The 17,418-nt window shown below is 38.6% G+C and overlaps 1 protein-coding gene across 2 annotated transcripts; it reads left to right on the top strand.

Moving 5' to 3' along the window:
• The first annotated feature begins 764 nt into the window (after positions 1 to 764).
• Positions 765 to 15,704, top strand: CDKN3 (cyclin dependent kinase inhibitor 3). Of its 2 annotated transcripts, XM_036104542.2 has the most exons (8): positions 765 to 827; positions 3,145 to 3,227; positions 4,852 to 4,907; positions 5,425 to 5,469; positions 8,024 to 8,246; positions 11,878 to 11,909; positions 13,671 to 13,774; positions 15,465 to 15,704. In XM_036104542.2, the coding sequence occupies exons 1-8, from the start codon at positions 819 to 821 to the stop codon at positions 15,549 to 15,551; spliced, it is 639 nt and encodes a 212-aa protein (XP_035960435.1). In that variant the 5' UTR covers positions 765 to 818; the 3' UTR covers positions 15,552 to 15,704. The 2 variants fall into 2 exon arrangements, with proteins under 2 accessions (XP_035960435.1, XP_035960436.1); XM_036104543.2 differs by lacking the exon at positions 5,425 to 5,469.
• The last annotated feature ends 1,714 nt before the right edge of the window (positions 15,705 to 17,418 follow it).

Here is a 17,418-nt window from a genome sequence, read left to right on the forward strand (position 1 = left end):
TCCGTGGCCAGCTAAATGGGGACGGGAGAATGGGGGAGAGGATAATCAAACACAGCTTTTCAAGATTATAGCCAATTATGTAAAAACACTAGCACTTAAAATCATCTGGAGACTTATCTTCCTTTCTTCATACAATACCACTGCATTCATATTTAGTGAACAGGAATGTGAATCTACAACCTAACCTTGTCCAGATCCTAGAATGGTAAAGAACCTAAAATACCAAACATACAAGTTATGTTTATATTTTGGATTTTTAGTCGTGTCCATCCTATTTATATGACTAGATATGACCATAAGTATAAAGTCTATGGGGTATGGAGCGTTTTCCTAAGATGCTCCAGGACAGTGCTCCCCCTATGTCCTTAAAATTTTTTTAATTTAAGAAACAAAATTCCCTACCCTGGTACCACTCGGGAATCCTGTCATGAGAAAGTAAGGCTTTCCAGCGTCCCCAAAGTGTTGGGGCTGCGCTCAGACGCTTTCTCCGCTCCCGCTTCCCGCCCTCTCCCCGCTCCCCACTGGCGGGAGGAGGGCGCCCTCCCAGCCAATCAACGTTCAGTAGGGCCCTCCAGCCGCGCGTCTTTCAAAGGCCCCCTAGAAACCAATGAGCAGTTAAAGGCCGAGCCGGGGCACTCGGGGGCGGAGGAAGAAACAGGGAGAGGGTCTGATTGGTTCCTAGAAAACGCCGCGCTCCGCCTCACAGAAGGATGTACCAATGAGCTGAGCGAAGGGGCGGGCTCGGCGCGGGGCGGTGGCTGAGACGCCGGTGCTGCTGGAGGGAGGCGGCAGCAGGTCCCGACGCGGGGCGGCCAGCGATGAAGCCGGTGAGTCGGGCCGAGGCTTGGACGAGCGATGCCACAGGGGACGGAAGCGGCCCTGAGGCCAGTTCTTGGGCCTGGGGACAGCCCAGGCGCGTTCGCGACCTGACTTGCACTGTAACCGTCCTGGGTCGGGGAGGTGGCGCTTCCCTGGACCGGGGAGAGCGATGACTGAGAAGGAACAGGGTCGGTGGCAGACGTGGGGACGACGGACATTGGCTGTGCACCTGTTGTGCACAGACTGGGAACTGCCGCCTGCGGAGGCTCCTAAGCCTCACGACAGCCCTGCGAGAGAGGGCTGAATCCGGTTTTGCGCAAGAAACTGAGACATGGAGAGCTAAGATGTCTCAGTGTATCAGTCTGCCTAATACCCAGCCCCGCAGGATGTCCGGGGATGCCCCGCGCACCCCTGGTGAGCGGTCCTCACCGCAGATGGGGAAAACTTCACGAAAGACCTCTGCCCACCCCTGTTTGTGGGCGCGTCACCATCCCCCGGGGCCAACTGGCACTGCATCCCTTTCTGGGGTTCAGAATCCCTGGGCCTGGGGGAGCGGAAACGTCCAACTCTGTTAGGATTTGTTAACCTGGCTGGGAGAGCCTGAATGAAGGAGCCACAATCACTCTGAAAATCTTGAGTCGTCAAAACTGCTTTAAGGAGAAAGGAAAAACAGACGCAAGGAGCTGAGGCCCCACCTGACTCAATCACCTACCACCAGGGTTGACAACCTATTGAATATTAAAGGCCTTTCATTTGAGTTGATAATAATAACACAAAGAGATCCAAAGCAACTCATATCCATAGCCTAAATGGCTGTGTAATGTGATCTTGTAGTAAGGAACAAGACCATTATAGAATATAGCTTCAGAACTGGAAAGAACATTAGCTGGTTACACTTGCTAATCCCCATGTTTCCATGTGTAGGAGCATCAGCTGTCCTTCACTCCTGGCCTCTTTTTCCACTTGTTCCCAGAAGGGACAGAGTGAGAGATCTGATCCCCCAGTTTGGGAGGAGCTGAACAAAATAGCTGAACCCTTTCTTCCCTTCTCTCTGCACTGGGTTGTCCGTTGCTCCCATGACTGGGTGGATAAGTCCAATTCTGGAGTGAAGAATTGGCAGGCCCACTTGACCACAGCTTTAAAGCCACATCCTCCCTTTGACACTCAGTAATAAAACTAACATATTGATCTCCATTTGCCTCTCCACTGTTTTATCTCTCAGGTGGTTCCAACTTGGAAATAAGAAGAAAGGTGTGTTTTTTATTGGTCCTATAAAACTAATGTGTCTCATGTAGAAATTATGCCTACAGGATTGAGTTCCAACTCCTTAGATCATTACACAAAGTCCATTTTGATCTCTCTAGTCCAGTGATTCACAAAGTTGAGGGCATGTTATTCTACCTGTCCACCCCCCATCAACCAAACTACTAGGCCGTATTGGGGTTATTTTTTGAGAAATGGGGTAGTTAAAACTACTTATCTGGCTTCATCGCCTCTGCTCTGATGTCACAGTTCCTGAAAACAAGCCCTTTCTCCTTTTGCCTTTATTGCCTTAACTTCTTCCTCATCTGCCAAAAACTTCCTCTCATCCTTCAAAACCCAGCTAATATATCCACTCTGAAGTTTTCTCCCACTCTGTAAGCAGTCACTCCCTTCTCTGCTCTAAAATGCATAGTTTAGGGGCACCTGGGTGGCTCAGTTGGTTAAGCATCTGTCTTGGGCTTAGGTCATAATCACCTTGCCCAGCGGGGAATCTGCTTCTCCTTCTCCCTCTGCCTGCCGTTCCCCCTGCTTGTGCTCTCTCTCTCTCTCCGTCAAATAAAAAAATAAAATCTTTAAAAACTAATAAAGTGCATAGTTTATGTTTCCGTTTTAGCATTTACAACTTTCTTTTATAATCTATGCACATATCTCTCCAACTCTACCGGAACTATTTATTTTATGGATCTTTGCATCTCCAGAGCTTGGCAAATGAATGTGTTTAAGAAATGTTTGTGAATTAATGAATAGATCTCCTCACTTTATAGTTGTAGAAAACTGAAACCCAGAATAAGCTGAAGTTGCTTCTCCGAAATTATACAGTAAGTGGCAGAAACAAAACCAGAATCCTGGTTAGTTCCCAATCCAATTCTCTTTCCACTACAGAGCACTGCAATTATTAATAGGATGGTAAAATCAATAATTTATTATTGATATCCCTGATCATTCTGATATTCCAGATTGAATAAATTGCAAATAGGTATTCAGTGTGTGTTTAAGCAAGGATCAGCTTATATGTACATATTCTTCTTTACAGTTATTTAACATAACTGATTTCTTTTGAAGCCTAGTTCATTGCAAACAAGTGAGTTTGACTCATCAGACGAAGAGCCTATTGAAGATGAACAGACTCCAATTCAGATATCATGGTATGTTAACACTTCTGATCAATGATGAGCTAAATTATTTGATGTGTACATCATAATCCATGTAGATAATGTAGTCCACATATTGAAAATATTTAGTGATTCTCTTCTGCTGATTGTGTTATTCTAATCTTTAAGGGATCCTCTAACTCCATGATTTATTTACTATCTATGATAGAATAGGCTTTTCTTTTGGGTGGGGGATGGGCAGAGGAGAAAGTCATTCTTTATGCATTCGGAAAACCATAGTAGAAACAAGTAACTAAGGAGCTGAGATAGGATCAGAAAATCTCCTATTTAGTACCAAGACCTACTTATTCTTTTATGACAAAAGAATAATATACCAAACATAGGATGAGATATTTAATTGTTTATCATTTAGTCAAATCCTAGAACTATTTGCCACAATAATGCATCTATTAGCAGACCCTGCTTAAGATAAAAGTCATGTTACCATAGATACAAGAGCAAAAACAAATGTTTCTATATAGAATCAACTTCCAAATCTTGGCAGTGACTTATTGTTACACTAGAATCTCTACAACAATCAGTGCTTTCTCTCATCCCTGTAAATGTAATAATCTCTCTATTTGAGAAAACACCATTTCCAAGTATAGGAAGAGAAAAAGAGTGTGTTATCCCTAAAGTTCCTTTTGTTCTGCCATCAAATAGCAATTATCTTTCATTACCCCTTATATCCCCTTTAAAACTCAAAAACTCATCTAATTTTCCAAGTCACATGATATTTATACAATGCCCTCTGTTTTCCTCTAAACTCATCTTCTGTCTTAAAGACCGGGTTAGCCTTTACCTGCTTTGTCCCTGAGTACTGCAAACTGGGAATATGATTTCTTGAAATTATTTTATTTTAACCAAAATCCATTACAACAAAGAATGACCTGCAGTTTTTATCATATGAAATTGTATCTGTTTAAGGAAGTCCTATAAAGAAATCTTAAAATAGTAATTCAATAGACTGAATGCTGGGGATGAAATCATCAGAAGGTCATTTTCTAGCTAACTCCCCAAGATTACTAATACAAAATACCTCAGATAACATACCACAGGGTAACTTAAGTATGCTTTATACTAGCCATAGGCAATCTAGGCATTATTATTTTTAAGTTAAGTTTAAATTAACTCACCATTTTTAAGAATTAAATTGTGACAGGGGTTCCTGGGTTAAGCATCCTACTCTTGATTTCAGCTCAGGTCATGATCTCAGGGTTGTTAAGATCAAGCCCTGTGAGCCCGAGCCCTGTGAGCCTGAGCCCTGTGAGCCCTGCATTGGGCTCTGCACTCAACAGGAATCTGCTTGTCCCTCTCCCTACCCCCCTCTTGCGTGTGCTCTCTCTTACTCTCTCTCAAATAAATAAATAAATCTTTAAAAAAAAGAAAAAGAATTAAATTGTGACAAAGCAAATGATAAGTCCCTGTTTTAAAACTTCCAGTCTTTCTGGGCCTTTTTGTGAATAACATATTGATATTTGCATACGCATTTTTGTTTTGTGACTATGGTAAAACTTTAAAACACCCTTGTTCAGTGCCAAGCACACATTTCTTAAATTGAATTTCCATTTATAACTTTATAAAAACTGAACTAAACTTAAAGTTTTATTCTTTTCAGGCTACCCCTGTCACCAGTGAATTGTTCTCAGTTTCTTGGTTTATGTGCTCTTCCAGGTAGGTAACACTGCAGGTGGCTTCCTATTGATATTCTTAAGATAATCTGTTTATCAGCTAATACATCACTGTACTGAGCAAGAAGAGAATTTCATAGATCATCAGCCTAGGGAGCTCACTTTTGGAAGCCCTCATGTGGGCTCTAGCTAAAAGAACAGAGATCACTCTTCAACCCTTCCAGACCCATTCACAGTTCTGCATTTCTGATTTACCTATCTTAATAAGACTTCAACACTGGGGTACAAGGTGAGGCTGAGGGCAACAGGCAGGTACTTGTTACAGAAAGGACAAAGAATAAAGACTCTTTGGATTAGGAGTTCCTTCAGCTGGGGTCTATGAGTCCCTGCAATTATATTCCCAAGAATATACGAAATTGAAATCCACACTCAAATTGAAATTGAAACATAAAAATGATCATATAAGTATGACCTTGTAAAGTAGCTTTGTATGTGTTTAAATATATTTGTTATATGTGACCAAAAACTGACTTTTTCACTTGCCTTATTACTGCTTATAGGTTGTAAATTTAAAAATGTTAGAAGAAATATCCAAAAAGATACAGGTAGGTATAACATGAAACAACCATATTAATAATTTTTTCCTAATAACACTGAAAATCTCTTTGTCAAAAAGAATGAACGTTAGTCTGTGCTCATATACCAAATAAATGTGTGTTACTTCATAGTTTCAAACTGTAGACTTATTCTAATACGCGAAGAGGTATTTGCAAAGGGCACAGAGAACTAACTCCTCATTTACTAAACATAGAATTGCTTTTCACTGATTGTTGTAGTTCCACATATTGCATTTGAGTTTAAATTGTATAAGTTGGAGGGAAGAAAGTATGTAAGTAGAAAACTGCCATTTCACTGCCCAGATCTTTGAACATACTGTCCTTTACAGACTTGATTATGATAGTAGAAATTAAGCCTGAGCTGAGAACCCAGAGGTAGTAGTGAAATTGTCCATGCTGGATAGAAAATTTAGAGAGCATCTAAGTGGGAAAGATGCAGTAGGGTCTGATCTTCACAGGCTCAAGGATGTTGCCTATACTGTAGCCTCGAGTCTAATAACCCCATAAATATCCTACTAACCCACCCCACTTTGGAATTTACATATTGCATGGTACTAAAAAACTTGGATTTTCAAAATTTATCCTGGTTGGCCTGGAATATCTCAAGGCTAGTAATCCTACTAATGTCCTTATAATACACCAAAATAAATATAAATAAATACACACACACCCTCACATACACACACACACACACACACATATACACACACACATCTTGAGTCTGACCAGTATAAATTTTTGAAATCTTAAAATTTTTTCCTGGTTGTTTTGGAATATCAATTTATTAATTTGCTTTCTCTAATTTATTCTTTACCTACCAAAAAAGACTTACAGAGGCTAATTAGTTGACTCTTGCATTATTTGTAAAGATTCTCTGATTTAGAGGTACATGCCATGCTAGGAAGTTTTCATCTGGAGAACATTTAGGTCATAAGCAAACTATAATGAAAATCACTGGTTCAAGAACCAATCTTACACATTTTGTAAAGCCCTATTCATTTAGTATCTTCTATAAAAGGGGTTTCTAGTATTTTACTAAACCTTTTGTTTTCAGTGAGATCTTAAATGGAATCCAATGTATAAAAGATGACAATCTGATGGGAGAGACCTAGAATCTCCCTGCATCAGCCCCTGTGGTTCCCTCCTCAGAGTCCTTTCTAGGAAAGTTTGAAAACCACTGTATAATAGAAATTATCCACTGTGTGCAAGAGGCAGAGAGAAAATTACCTACTCTTAAAAGTGGTTAAGTATGTGGACTTCGGTTTTAATCCTTTTAGAAGTACAAAAAAATAATAGTATTATCTAAAGCAGCACTGTCCAACAGAAATATGACGGGAGCCACAAATAGAAGCTATGTATTTAATTTTACATTTTCTAGCTGCCATACTAAAAAAGTAAAAAAAGATGAAATTAACTTGATATATCTTATTTAACCTAACATAGCCTAATTGGTATCATTTCAATGGTTTTAAGCATAAAACAAATCATTAATGAGATGCGGGTTTTTGTACTTAATCTTTGAGATCAGATATGTATTTTACACTTACAATACATCTCAATTTGGACTAGCCACATTTCAAGTACAAATCTGGAGGTTCGTGATAAAAGGTGCTTAGTTAAATGTCCCTCAATTTAGGAGGCAGGGAGAGAGAGGAGGCTGAGATCAGCCAGAATTACTCATTTTGAATGTAAGACTCTATAGTGAATATTGCCATAAGGATGTTCCAGTGTATAGAATGGCCAATAGTACTATTGCTTGGTTCATATTCATTATAGTGAAATTAGCTAAGTCACCTAATTCTAACACAGTTAACGTTTTATTTCCTAGAGACCTAGTCCATAAAATTAAATGCATGATGGCAAGACACAGTACAAATATAAAGGAGAACATGAGCACCATGGGCATGCAGGAGATTTTATATACAGGGCTTAGGGTAAAACAAAACAGCAGAGGGAGGAAAGTAGCAAACACGGATTTTGTGAGAAGAAAATGAGAAAAAAATATGCTATCGTTTCTTCACAAGAGTTTATTTTGAAATATTAGATGTTTTAAAATTTATTTTTAAAGCCTTATTGAAAAAAGATTTTTTTTCAAGAACAGCAATATAGTTGACTCATCTTAAATTTCAGTTAAAAGCATTTTGAATTATTAAGTCATTAATCATAATAATATTATAAATATTATATAATTATAATATGGTAATATTATAATCATTCTATTATAATGCTATTATCATATTATAGTGCTATTATATAATTATGATTATTATATTATAGTATAATTTTATTATTAAGGTGATTAATTTTAATCACCTTTTGGTTCAGGTGTTTCTAATTCCTATTTTGTGCTTAGTGACTTGATTTTTACCCTACTTTGAAGAGAGATCAATATTGTTTTAGCTTATCAGTATTTCAAATTTATAGATTATTGTGTTATTTACTTAGTTTGGCTTAAGAAATTTAACACCACATCCTCTGTCTTGACTGAATTTAAATTTGTAATATTTTGTACATGTGTATCTGTATCTTGGTTTATTGGCAGAAGAACTAAAGAGCTATGGTATACAAGACATATTTGTTTTCTGCACCAGAGGGGAACTGTCAAAATACAGAGTCCCAAACCTTTTGGACCTCTACCATCAGTATGCAATCATCACTCATCATCATCCAATCCCAGACGGAGGGACTCCTGACATAGCCAGCTGCTGCGAAATAATGGAGGAGCTTGCAATCTGCCTTAAAAATAACCGAAAAACCTTAATACAGTACGTTTTTCTTTTCTCCATAAATGACATGAGAAATGCTCCAGTCAGAATGATTTTTCTAATTATTGCATCTTTATTCACTTATTACCTACCTTCTAGTTTGGTGCAAGGATTAAAAGGAGATGAGGCATGAAAAGTACTAGCACAATGTCTGCTACAGGGCAAGCACTCAGATATCTGCCATTATTACTTTTGAAGAGTAAGGACAATAAATGAGTAGATTTGGAAATTTTTAGAACAGGTTTACAGGCTTGTTATTCTTTCCTTTTGTCTTAGAACTTTACTTATAATTTTGGGACCCTCTTCCTCCCAAAAAAGGTGGGGCATCATTCTTATGATACCCTTACTCATTGGTCAGCCTTTCAGTTGCTTAGTTGCTTCTAACAGCAAAAAAAAGTCAGTTTGAGGGGCGCCTGGGTGGCTCAGTTCGTTAAGCGTCTGCCTTCAGCTCATGTCATGATCCCGGGGCCCTGGGATCGAGCCCCAAGTCAGGCTCCCTACTCAGCGGGGAATCTACTTCTCCCTCTCCCTCTGATCTTCCCCTCCACTTGTGCTCTCTCTCTCTCAAATGAATAAATAAAAAATCTTTTTTGAAAAGTCAGTTTTTTAAAAACTTAGCAAAGAAATCATTCATAAACAATGAGCAATCTTAAAAGTATGACTGGAAAATTATATTTGATGATATGAATTTGCCACCAGAATGAAAGAGGGACTCTCATTGTTTGTCAATGGCTACGCACAAGCTGCTGGTATGGAAATTTAAAACGAAATAAAATGAGCTAAGGCGGAAAAAAAAGGAGGAGAGAGGAGAAAAGTAGCTTGGAGAAAGGAAAAAGGGAGTGACAATCAGCAGTAGACAGTAGCGATACAAAGATGAGAAGTGGTGCTGGGGTAATACAGTAGATGCTTTGCCAGAAGGGAGACACACTGCAGAGGAGAGCCAGCCACAGGGAACAAACTAGTCCTTCTCTGTGCTTCTCGTACGTTCTGTATCCTAATAAATTGCTTAATCCTTTCTGGAACAAGATAGAGTATCAAATAGCTTGATACCTCAAAAGCCCTAAAGTCACTGATTTGAACTAGAAAGTATGCAGATGATACCAAATAAGCAGGTAGGCTCAGCGCACCTAGGGAAAGGGCAAGCCCAGCCAGCTTCTCTCCTTAGACCTAGAGCTGGGGGGCCTCGTGCCAACTGTTCCCATTCTGAAGGCAAACCAAGTAGTGCACGGGGCTTTGGGGACACACACTCTTCATGGCTGAACTAAACTCTAATGTACAGAGAACTAGAAACAATCCTACATTCTACAGTTTCCAGCCTTTCTCTAGAGAAAAGCATAATCTGTAACTGTAAGCAATTACTAATTGCTTTACTAATTATAAAAGCAAACTTTTAGAATAAGTTGCCTATACTAAGTAATTTTCTAACAAGTCTAAGGTAAAATAGCATTAGATAATTTCATGTGGCTCGTGAAAAATATTTTCCAATTTGGGGACCCATTTTTCAAATCAGTTCTGAGATTTTTTTTTTAAATACATCTTTGAAAAAACAGCCTCTACTGAAAAGTTTCCAGAGATCAATCTAGCTCAGATTAGTGAAATTTAACGAATTCTACTTGAGCAGGTTCTAGCACACCAAATGCTGTCTGGTGTTTGAACAGAATACAAACAGGATGGAAAGATGTTTGCATATGTTGAATGCTTCTGGCTCCCATAAAATAAAGCATCTGATGACTGGAAATTTTCATCGTCCTAGAGCTTTCAAAGGTGTCCTACAGTGACTTATTTTCTATCCGTTCTGCCATCTTTGAGTGCTCCCATTGCTAGACGGCTCTAGAGTTTATCCCTCAGAAACTGGGTCTGGTAAAATTTTTTCCACCATCTTGTTGTTTGCTAGCACTGTCCCATTGATTCTCCCTGTGCATTTTTGTTCCTTTATAAAATCAGCAGACACTGCTTGCCTACTGTACTCTGCTGTTTCCTAGGGCTGTTGTAACAAAGTACTACAAAGTGGGTAGCTTAGAACAACAGAAACTTGCTCTCCCCCAGTTCTGAAGCTAGAAGTCCAAAATCAATGTGTCAACAGGACCATATTCCCTCTGAGACTCTGGTAGAATCCTTCCTTGCCTCTTCCTAGCTTCTGGTGGTGGCCGTCACTCCTTGACATTCCTTGGCTCACAGCTGCATCACTCCAATCTCTGCCTCCATCGTCACATGATTCTCTCAGTGTTGCTGTGTCTTCTTGGGGTATTTCCTCTTATAAGGACACCAGTCAGGGCACCTGGGTGGCTCAGTTAAGCATCTGCCTTCAGCTCAGGTCATGATCCTGGGGTCCTGGGATCGAGCCCCTCATTGGGTTCCCTGCTCAACAGGGAGCCTGCTTCTCCCTCTGCCTCTCTCCACTGCTCGTGCTCTCTCAATCTCTCTCAAATTAACAAATAAAAAATCTTAAAAAAAAAAAAAAGGATACCAGTCATACTGGATTAGAGCCCACCCCTGTAACCTCATCTTAACTTGATTACATCTGCAAAGATCCTATTTCTAGATAAGGTCACATTCTTAGTACCAGGATTAGGACTTCAACACACCTTTATGAGGATACAATTCAACCCCTAACACCCACTGCGTACCAAACACTATAAATACAGAACACGCACTGCGAGGCCCGCTCCCCACCCTCAAGGAGCCCAGGCTAACAGCACGAGTACGCAAGCGCAGTAAGACCCTATGGCTCACATCCTCTCCCAGCTTCATCTACAGTACCCCACGCTCATTCATGTTCCAGAGAAGTCGTCGGCACCCCATCAGGTTCAATAAACCCTCTAAGAAAGTTAGGAATTGTGTAATGCATTTTTTAAAGCATCCTTGAAAGTAATTAGAATGAATGGTTTTGTTGCTTGGAGGTTTAATCATGATTTTTTTCTGGAAAACCCAGTTATGCAGAACTGCTGATTTCTTCACAAGGCTAGACTCTAGCAGCTAACATTCATTTACTTCCTACTCTATGCCAAGCTCTGTTGCAAGCTCTTTACAAATGCGAGTTACCTCATTCAGTCCTAACTATGATGCAGGTACTGTGGCTGTCACCATTTTTTAGGTGAAAGAAAGGGCTGAGGCCCAGAGAGGTGAAATCGCTTGCTTACGTTCACACATGTCATAATGACAGCCTTACCATTCAGCCCCAGACAGTGGGGCTCTAGAACCAGGCTCTAAACCTCTGTAACACACCACCTCTGTACTCTTTTTAGATAAATGAAGAGTCATCATACGGACTTGTTCCATAACCAAGGTTTTGTTTAGACAGAGGAAAATAAACCGGCAGTTGGTCAAAATAGTCTGATTTCTATTTAGTAACATGTTCCATTTCTCAGATGTGGATCCTGATGTTTAAAATGTCGATAAAAAGCCCTGCCTACATTGACCGTTAGAGGTGTTCAGAATGCCTCCCAACAAATAAATAAGCACACTTTGCTCTTGATTAATTTAAAAATACTTATTAACCTCTGTGTGCCAGGCACTGTGCTAGTAGGCACTATTAGATTTAGAAAGAGAAGGCAGAAAGAGCAAGTCTTTAGTTCTAATTGGTGGGGTGGAAGGAAAATGTACACTATTCAAAACTGTGCTTCCCTTTCAGCTGTTATGGAGGACTCGGGAGATCTTGTCTTGGTAAGAAATGTGTTTTCATTATTCTGTCTTTTTTTTTATCCTCGAAGTAGGCAAAAGTATCCTGTTTCTGGGCCATATGCTCACTTTGTATTAAAATGAGACAAAACACAATATAAATCTGCTAAGACCTAAAGAATTATTTAAGGCCCTTAATTTGGTATTCTCTAGAAAGCTAGAGTGTGAATGGGAGGTATTTTCAACACTGTTTAGAAGGATTCTGCAAAACATAATCTACAAGTCTTAGCACCTGCATTCTTGTGTTTTGTTTTGTTTTCTAATGTTTTCCCTATGCAGGTGTTATGATACTGACAGTAAATTCTAAATAATATCCATCATAAGTATGAAAACCAAAGTTAATTACTTCATGCAATTACTGTTCACCTTTGAAAAAATGTGTTAGGAAAAAAGATAGTTAACAAAATGGCATACTAGAGTAATAGTTATTCCTTTTAATGTTGGACGGTATCACAATTAAAAACGTTTATGCTTCTAAGGACATTATCAAAATGGAAAGACATCTCAGAATGGGAAAAAATATTTACAAAGCATATATCTGATAAGGGACTGACCTAGAATATACAAAGAACTCTTACAACTCAATAATAAAAAGACAACTCAATTAAAAAATGGGCAAACGATCTGAATAGATATTTCTCCAAACAAAAATATACAGATGACCATTAAGGACGTGAAAAGATGCCTAACATCATTAGTCATCACAGAAATGCAAATCAAAACCACAATGAGATACCACTCAATATCCATTAGGATGCCTATTATCCAAAAGGTGGGAAAAAAATGTGTTGGGATGTGGAGAAACTGGAACTCTCATACATGGCGGGAGAGAACATGAAATGGTGCAGCTGCTTTGGACAACAGTCTGGCATTACTTCCTCAGTTAAGCCTAGAGTCACCATGGGTCCCAGCAATTCCACTGCTGGGTATATGCCCAAAACAAATGAAAACATGTCTACATGAAAACCTGTACACGAACATTTATAGCAGCATTATTCACAACAACCAAAAATGGGACCAACCTAAATGCCCATCAACTGACAGTGGATGTATAAACAAAATGTACATCCATACAATGGAATAGTATTCATCCATAAAAAGGAATGAAACAGGGACATGCCACCATAGTAGACCCTGCAAGAGTAAACTGGAAAGTTCAGATGTTTCATTATTTTGTTTGAAACACTGTGAACTTTTTCAGACATCCAGGTTATATTTAAACATAAATTTTGAGCAGATTTATCTTCAACACATTATGCTAAGAAGCCAGTCACAAAAGCCCACATATGATTGCATTTATATAAAATATCTACATTAGGCAAATCCATAGAAAGTAGATTAGTGGTTGCTTAGGGCAGGGGTGACGGGGGCAGGGGGATGATGAAAAGAGGGGACAGGGTTTCTTTTTGAGGGGATGAAAATGTTCTAAAATGGACCGCGGTGATGGCTGCACTTATCTGTGAATACACTAAAATCCACTGAATTGTGCACTTTAAATGAATGAATCATATGGTATATTAAATAGAACTCAATAAAGAACGAAGCCAGTTTAAACTTCAATTCGACCACAGTCATTTAAAATCATAATTTAACTGTCAAAAACACATACTGAAAGTCTTTTAATTTATTTTGCACAATGACACTAAACTCCATCTTCTGCACCAGCGGAAGTCTAATTAAAAATGCAATGCTCTACCCTATCATTAATTATTTAATAATATACTGTTTTCCTAACGTGTCCATTAGTAGCCGCCTGTCTCCTCCTCTACCTGTCTGACACGGTTTCACCACAGCAAGCCATCGACAGCCTGAGAGACCTGCGAGGGTCTGGAGCCATACAGACGATCAAGGTAAGGAGGCTGCCCGCTCCTGTGCACTCGCGGGTTAGGGGCAGTTGCAGACACGTGGAATCCGTCATCAAGAGGGCAATGAAAACCCAAAGCATTCTGTTACTCATAGATCACCTGCTCAAAATTTATGTTTAAATATAACCTGGATGTCTGAAAAAGCCCACAGTGTTTCAAACAAAATCATGAAACATCTGAACTTTCCAGTTTATTCTTGCAGGATCTACTACTGTTCAGTTTTTGCCCATTCAGTTCTCAGAATGAATCGTCTCATTTAGAAAAATTTTCCGAATTTTCCAAATGAGAGGATTCCTATAAATTTGGTAGTTTCTTGGCCAGAAAGATCTAATGATGATCCTATCATATCACCAAAACAGTTAACAAAGACAGATGAATGACTGTAATACAAAAAAACCCGCAAAGCAATGCTAATTATCCTTTGCCATGGATAACTAAGGTGAAAACTTCACCATTTACTTTCCCCTTAACACTTAAAAATCTCTGCAGTAGCAGTGCCCCAAGGATATTATTATGTATTAATGTTCTGAAAGATTCTGCAAATTTCACTTTATTTCTAGATTTGTAAAGCCAATTTGCCTTCCTTTCCCAAGTACCCGGTCTCAGCATTAGGACTAAATCAGAGCATCAGGCACGAGAGTCCTGGCCTTCAGCAGCTTCCTGGGCTTGAGTCCATCTTCCCAGGGTCAGGGGTCTACCCAAGGGCCATGACTGTGAATTGTTACAGTAACTGACAAATTCACCAAGCAGTCTGATTCTCAGGACTTAAATCAGGTCATTCAAAACAATCCATACAGGATCCACCTCACTGTACAGGTTCTGAAAACAGAGAATTCCCCTTCTTATCTCTTAAAACCAAATGATTCTTCAAATTCAAGATGTTTTCAGGCCTCTCTCTGAAACAAAACCAAATGGTCAAACATATCCGAGTGTGTGTGTTTTACATCTTTAACCCTGGAAAGCATTAAGCCCATGTTATACGGACTGTCAGTTGATCACCTCAGCGCTCTGTAGCGGACAGGCTTTCCCATCCCTGTGCTGATAGCCAGTAGTATGCAATTTCCACTTCCCAATAATGATAAAAAATGAGATTATTGGCAGAATAAGAAAATCCTCTGGGAAACTATTAAAACTCCAAATAAATTATTTAAAGCTTTATTTCACTTATCTGTTAAGATTAGTGATTTTTTTTTTTTAATATTGACTACTGTGAACATTGTTCCAAATGGATTATATCATCACAAGAAGCAGAGATCTAGGGCTTCCATAAACTAAGAAATAGATTTTCTTGACTCTACCATTGTTAATTGCTATAGAATGTACCCTCTCCTCCCTACTTAACCCCCAGAGGAAAATACATTAGCAAAAAAGAATGCCTTCATGTATTATTTTTAATTTTAATTTGCTCCAGTAAATGCCAGTAAAGGGAGAAAGGATTTTACAGATTTATAAAACATTCAGGTGTATTGCATGCTACCTTCTGATTTTTAAAGCAATAGTTTTTTCACACTATATGCAGCTTTATTGAAAGGTAAAACTCACAATGCAAACACTTCCTTGCCCAAAAGGATGTAGAACTGTTCTTAGCAATTATTTTTTGATTCCTACTAGTATTGTGACTACTCTGCTAACTAGTTTTCTACAATATATTTCAATATATCTTTACTTTTTTCAGCAATATAATTATCTTCATGAGTTTCGGGACAAACTAGCTGCACATCTATCATCAAGAGATTCATTATCAAGATCTGTATCTAGATAAAAAAGAATTTCAAATAACATATATATGACCATGTCTGAAATTTAAGAGCTATTAACATAATTTGTATTGAAATGAAACTTAACTAGTGTTACCAACCTGAATGTAAATGTGTATGTGCAGAATATTCCTAAAGCTTTTATTGACAAATCTCAAGTTGTGTCTCTCATCTCTTACAGAAGATCGAAAAATTGCCATACAATTTTCCTTTTTAGAAAGGCACTGACTTCTCTGGAATATTTTACCTGGAAGTAATGCTGAAACAAACATATGGAAAAATATTTGCCTATTTTTATTATTTACCATACGTTTACCTCATTTTACTATTTGTAACTACCAGGTAGAATATGACATACTAATAAGTATAAAAATTGGTTTGAGTACCCAAGCTAAAATCAAATAACTTTCATCCTCTATTCCTCCCACATTTTCTCCCATGGTTTTTTCTACTTCATAGACATACAGAAGTGTGAGAGATCCTACGATTCGTCTGGTCACCTCCCACCCAATACTGGGTCATCTCCAACAGGTGTTTGGCCAGCACTTGCTGGAACATTTTCAGATAAGAGGCATTCCCTGGGTCAGACAGCTGCTCTGTTTTTAGAGCATTCGTTTTTTTTACCCTAGGGACTACATGGAATGAATTTAATCCCTCTTTCACATTTATGTGAGAAAGCACTTATCCACAGATTAAGTCTCCAATTCTCTCACTCCTTCACCTCACCCTTTGCTACTGAATATGTCTTTTTGTCTCTAACTGTGATGTTGAGCAGTCGGCAGTGTGCACAAGGATGTTTCACAGGCATCGGTGGCCTCAGTGCTACATACAGTAAGTAGTCCCTTGGCTGCTGGCAATCACAAATGTGAACCATGGGTCATAGGTACTTCCACACAAGACAAAGTAAATTTCACCACATCAAAACTTCGTTTCTGAATCACCATGTAATTGCCAAAAGTTCCCTTTTGTTTCACACTCTTCTTGCTGCTGATGAGCTACTTTAATTTCACTGGGGAATACTTTAAAACAATTACTAGTGCTGTTCGGGATCTTCAGACCAGAGACCAAGTACGTTCCATAAGATACAATCAGTATTTTAACACTTTTATATATATATTACTTCAGGAATTTAAGATTTTATAAGACTACTAAGGAAGATGGGATAACCACAAATCCCACCAGTATCTGAATATTTAAACTAGGAGTTTCTTATGTAAGATAATAAATGCCAAAAGTTACAGCCAGAAAAAAAATTTTTTTTAATAAGTACGGGCTGCAATAATAGACTGACCTTCCTCATGGTTTCAGTATTACAACCAAATACAATTTAAAAATCACAGTACTCTATTAAACTTTAAGAAATCACTGAAATTGACATTACCAAATCTTACATTGCTTTTTCTTAATACGAATATAGAGCTTATTCATGAACACTTAAGAAAGTAGAGGGAAAATATTGGCATGGATTAACCAAATCCGTTAATAATCAACTGAACTTTCAAAGTCCATGCTTCTCTCATTTTTACTGCAAATGCTAGTTAAGCCTTCCATGTTTAAAATGCTTAACTACTTTAATACTAAGTATCAAGGGAAAACAATTATTCCGTTAACAGAGAAACATGGAATGGCACTACTCAAAAAAAAAGAAAAAGTAATTTCACACTGTTGGAAAAGTATTTTCTCTACCTAACCTATAGGATAGCCCTCCCTCAAAACAATGGGGGAGAGGAGGCAGAAAGACAAGCTAGAGTCCTGGTCACACAAAAGCCAGAGTTAGCTGCTGAAATTGAATTAACACACAGACTCAGTCATTAACAATAAACTATACAAGGAAACATTTGAGACGGTTTTTATTTAATATACAAAAGCAAA

This window comes from Halichoerus grypus, chromosome 8 (assembly GCF_964656455.1).
Source record: "Halichoerus grypus chromosome 8, mHalGry1.hap1.1, whole genome shotgun sequence".
Classification (NCBI taxonomy): Eukaryota; Metazoa; Chordata; class Mammalia; order Carnivora; family Phocidae; genus Halichoerus; species Halichoerus grypus.

What these genes read in the sequence shown, in the direction of transcription:
- CDKN3 (XM_036104542.2), top strand. An exon ending in ACTCCAATTCAGATATCATG is followed by an intron (nt 3,228 to 4,851) that starts GTATGTTAACAC and finishes TATTCTTTTCAG; the next exon opens with GCTACCCCTGTCACCAGTGA. An exon ending in AAATATCCAAAAAGATACAG is followed by an intron (nt 5,470 to 8,023) that starts GTAGGTATAACA and finishes GTTTATTGGCAG; the next exon opens with AAGAACTAAAGAGCTATGGT.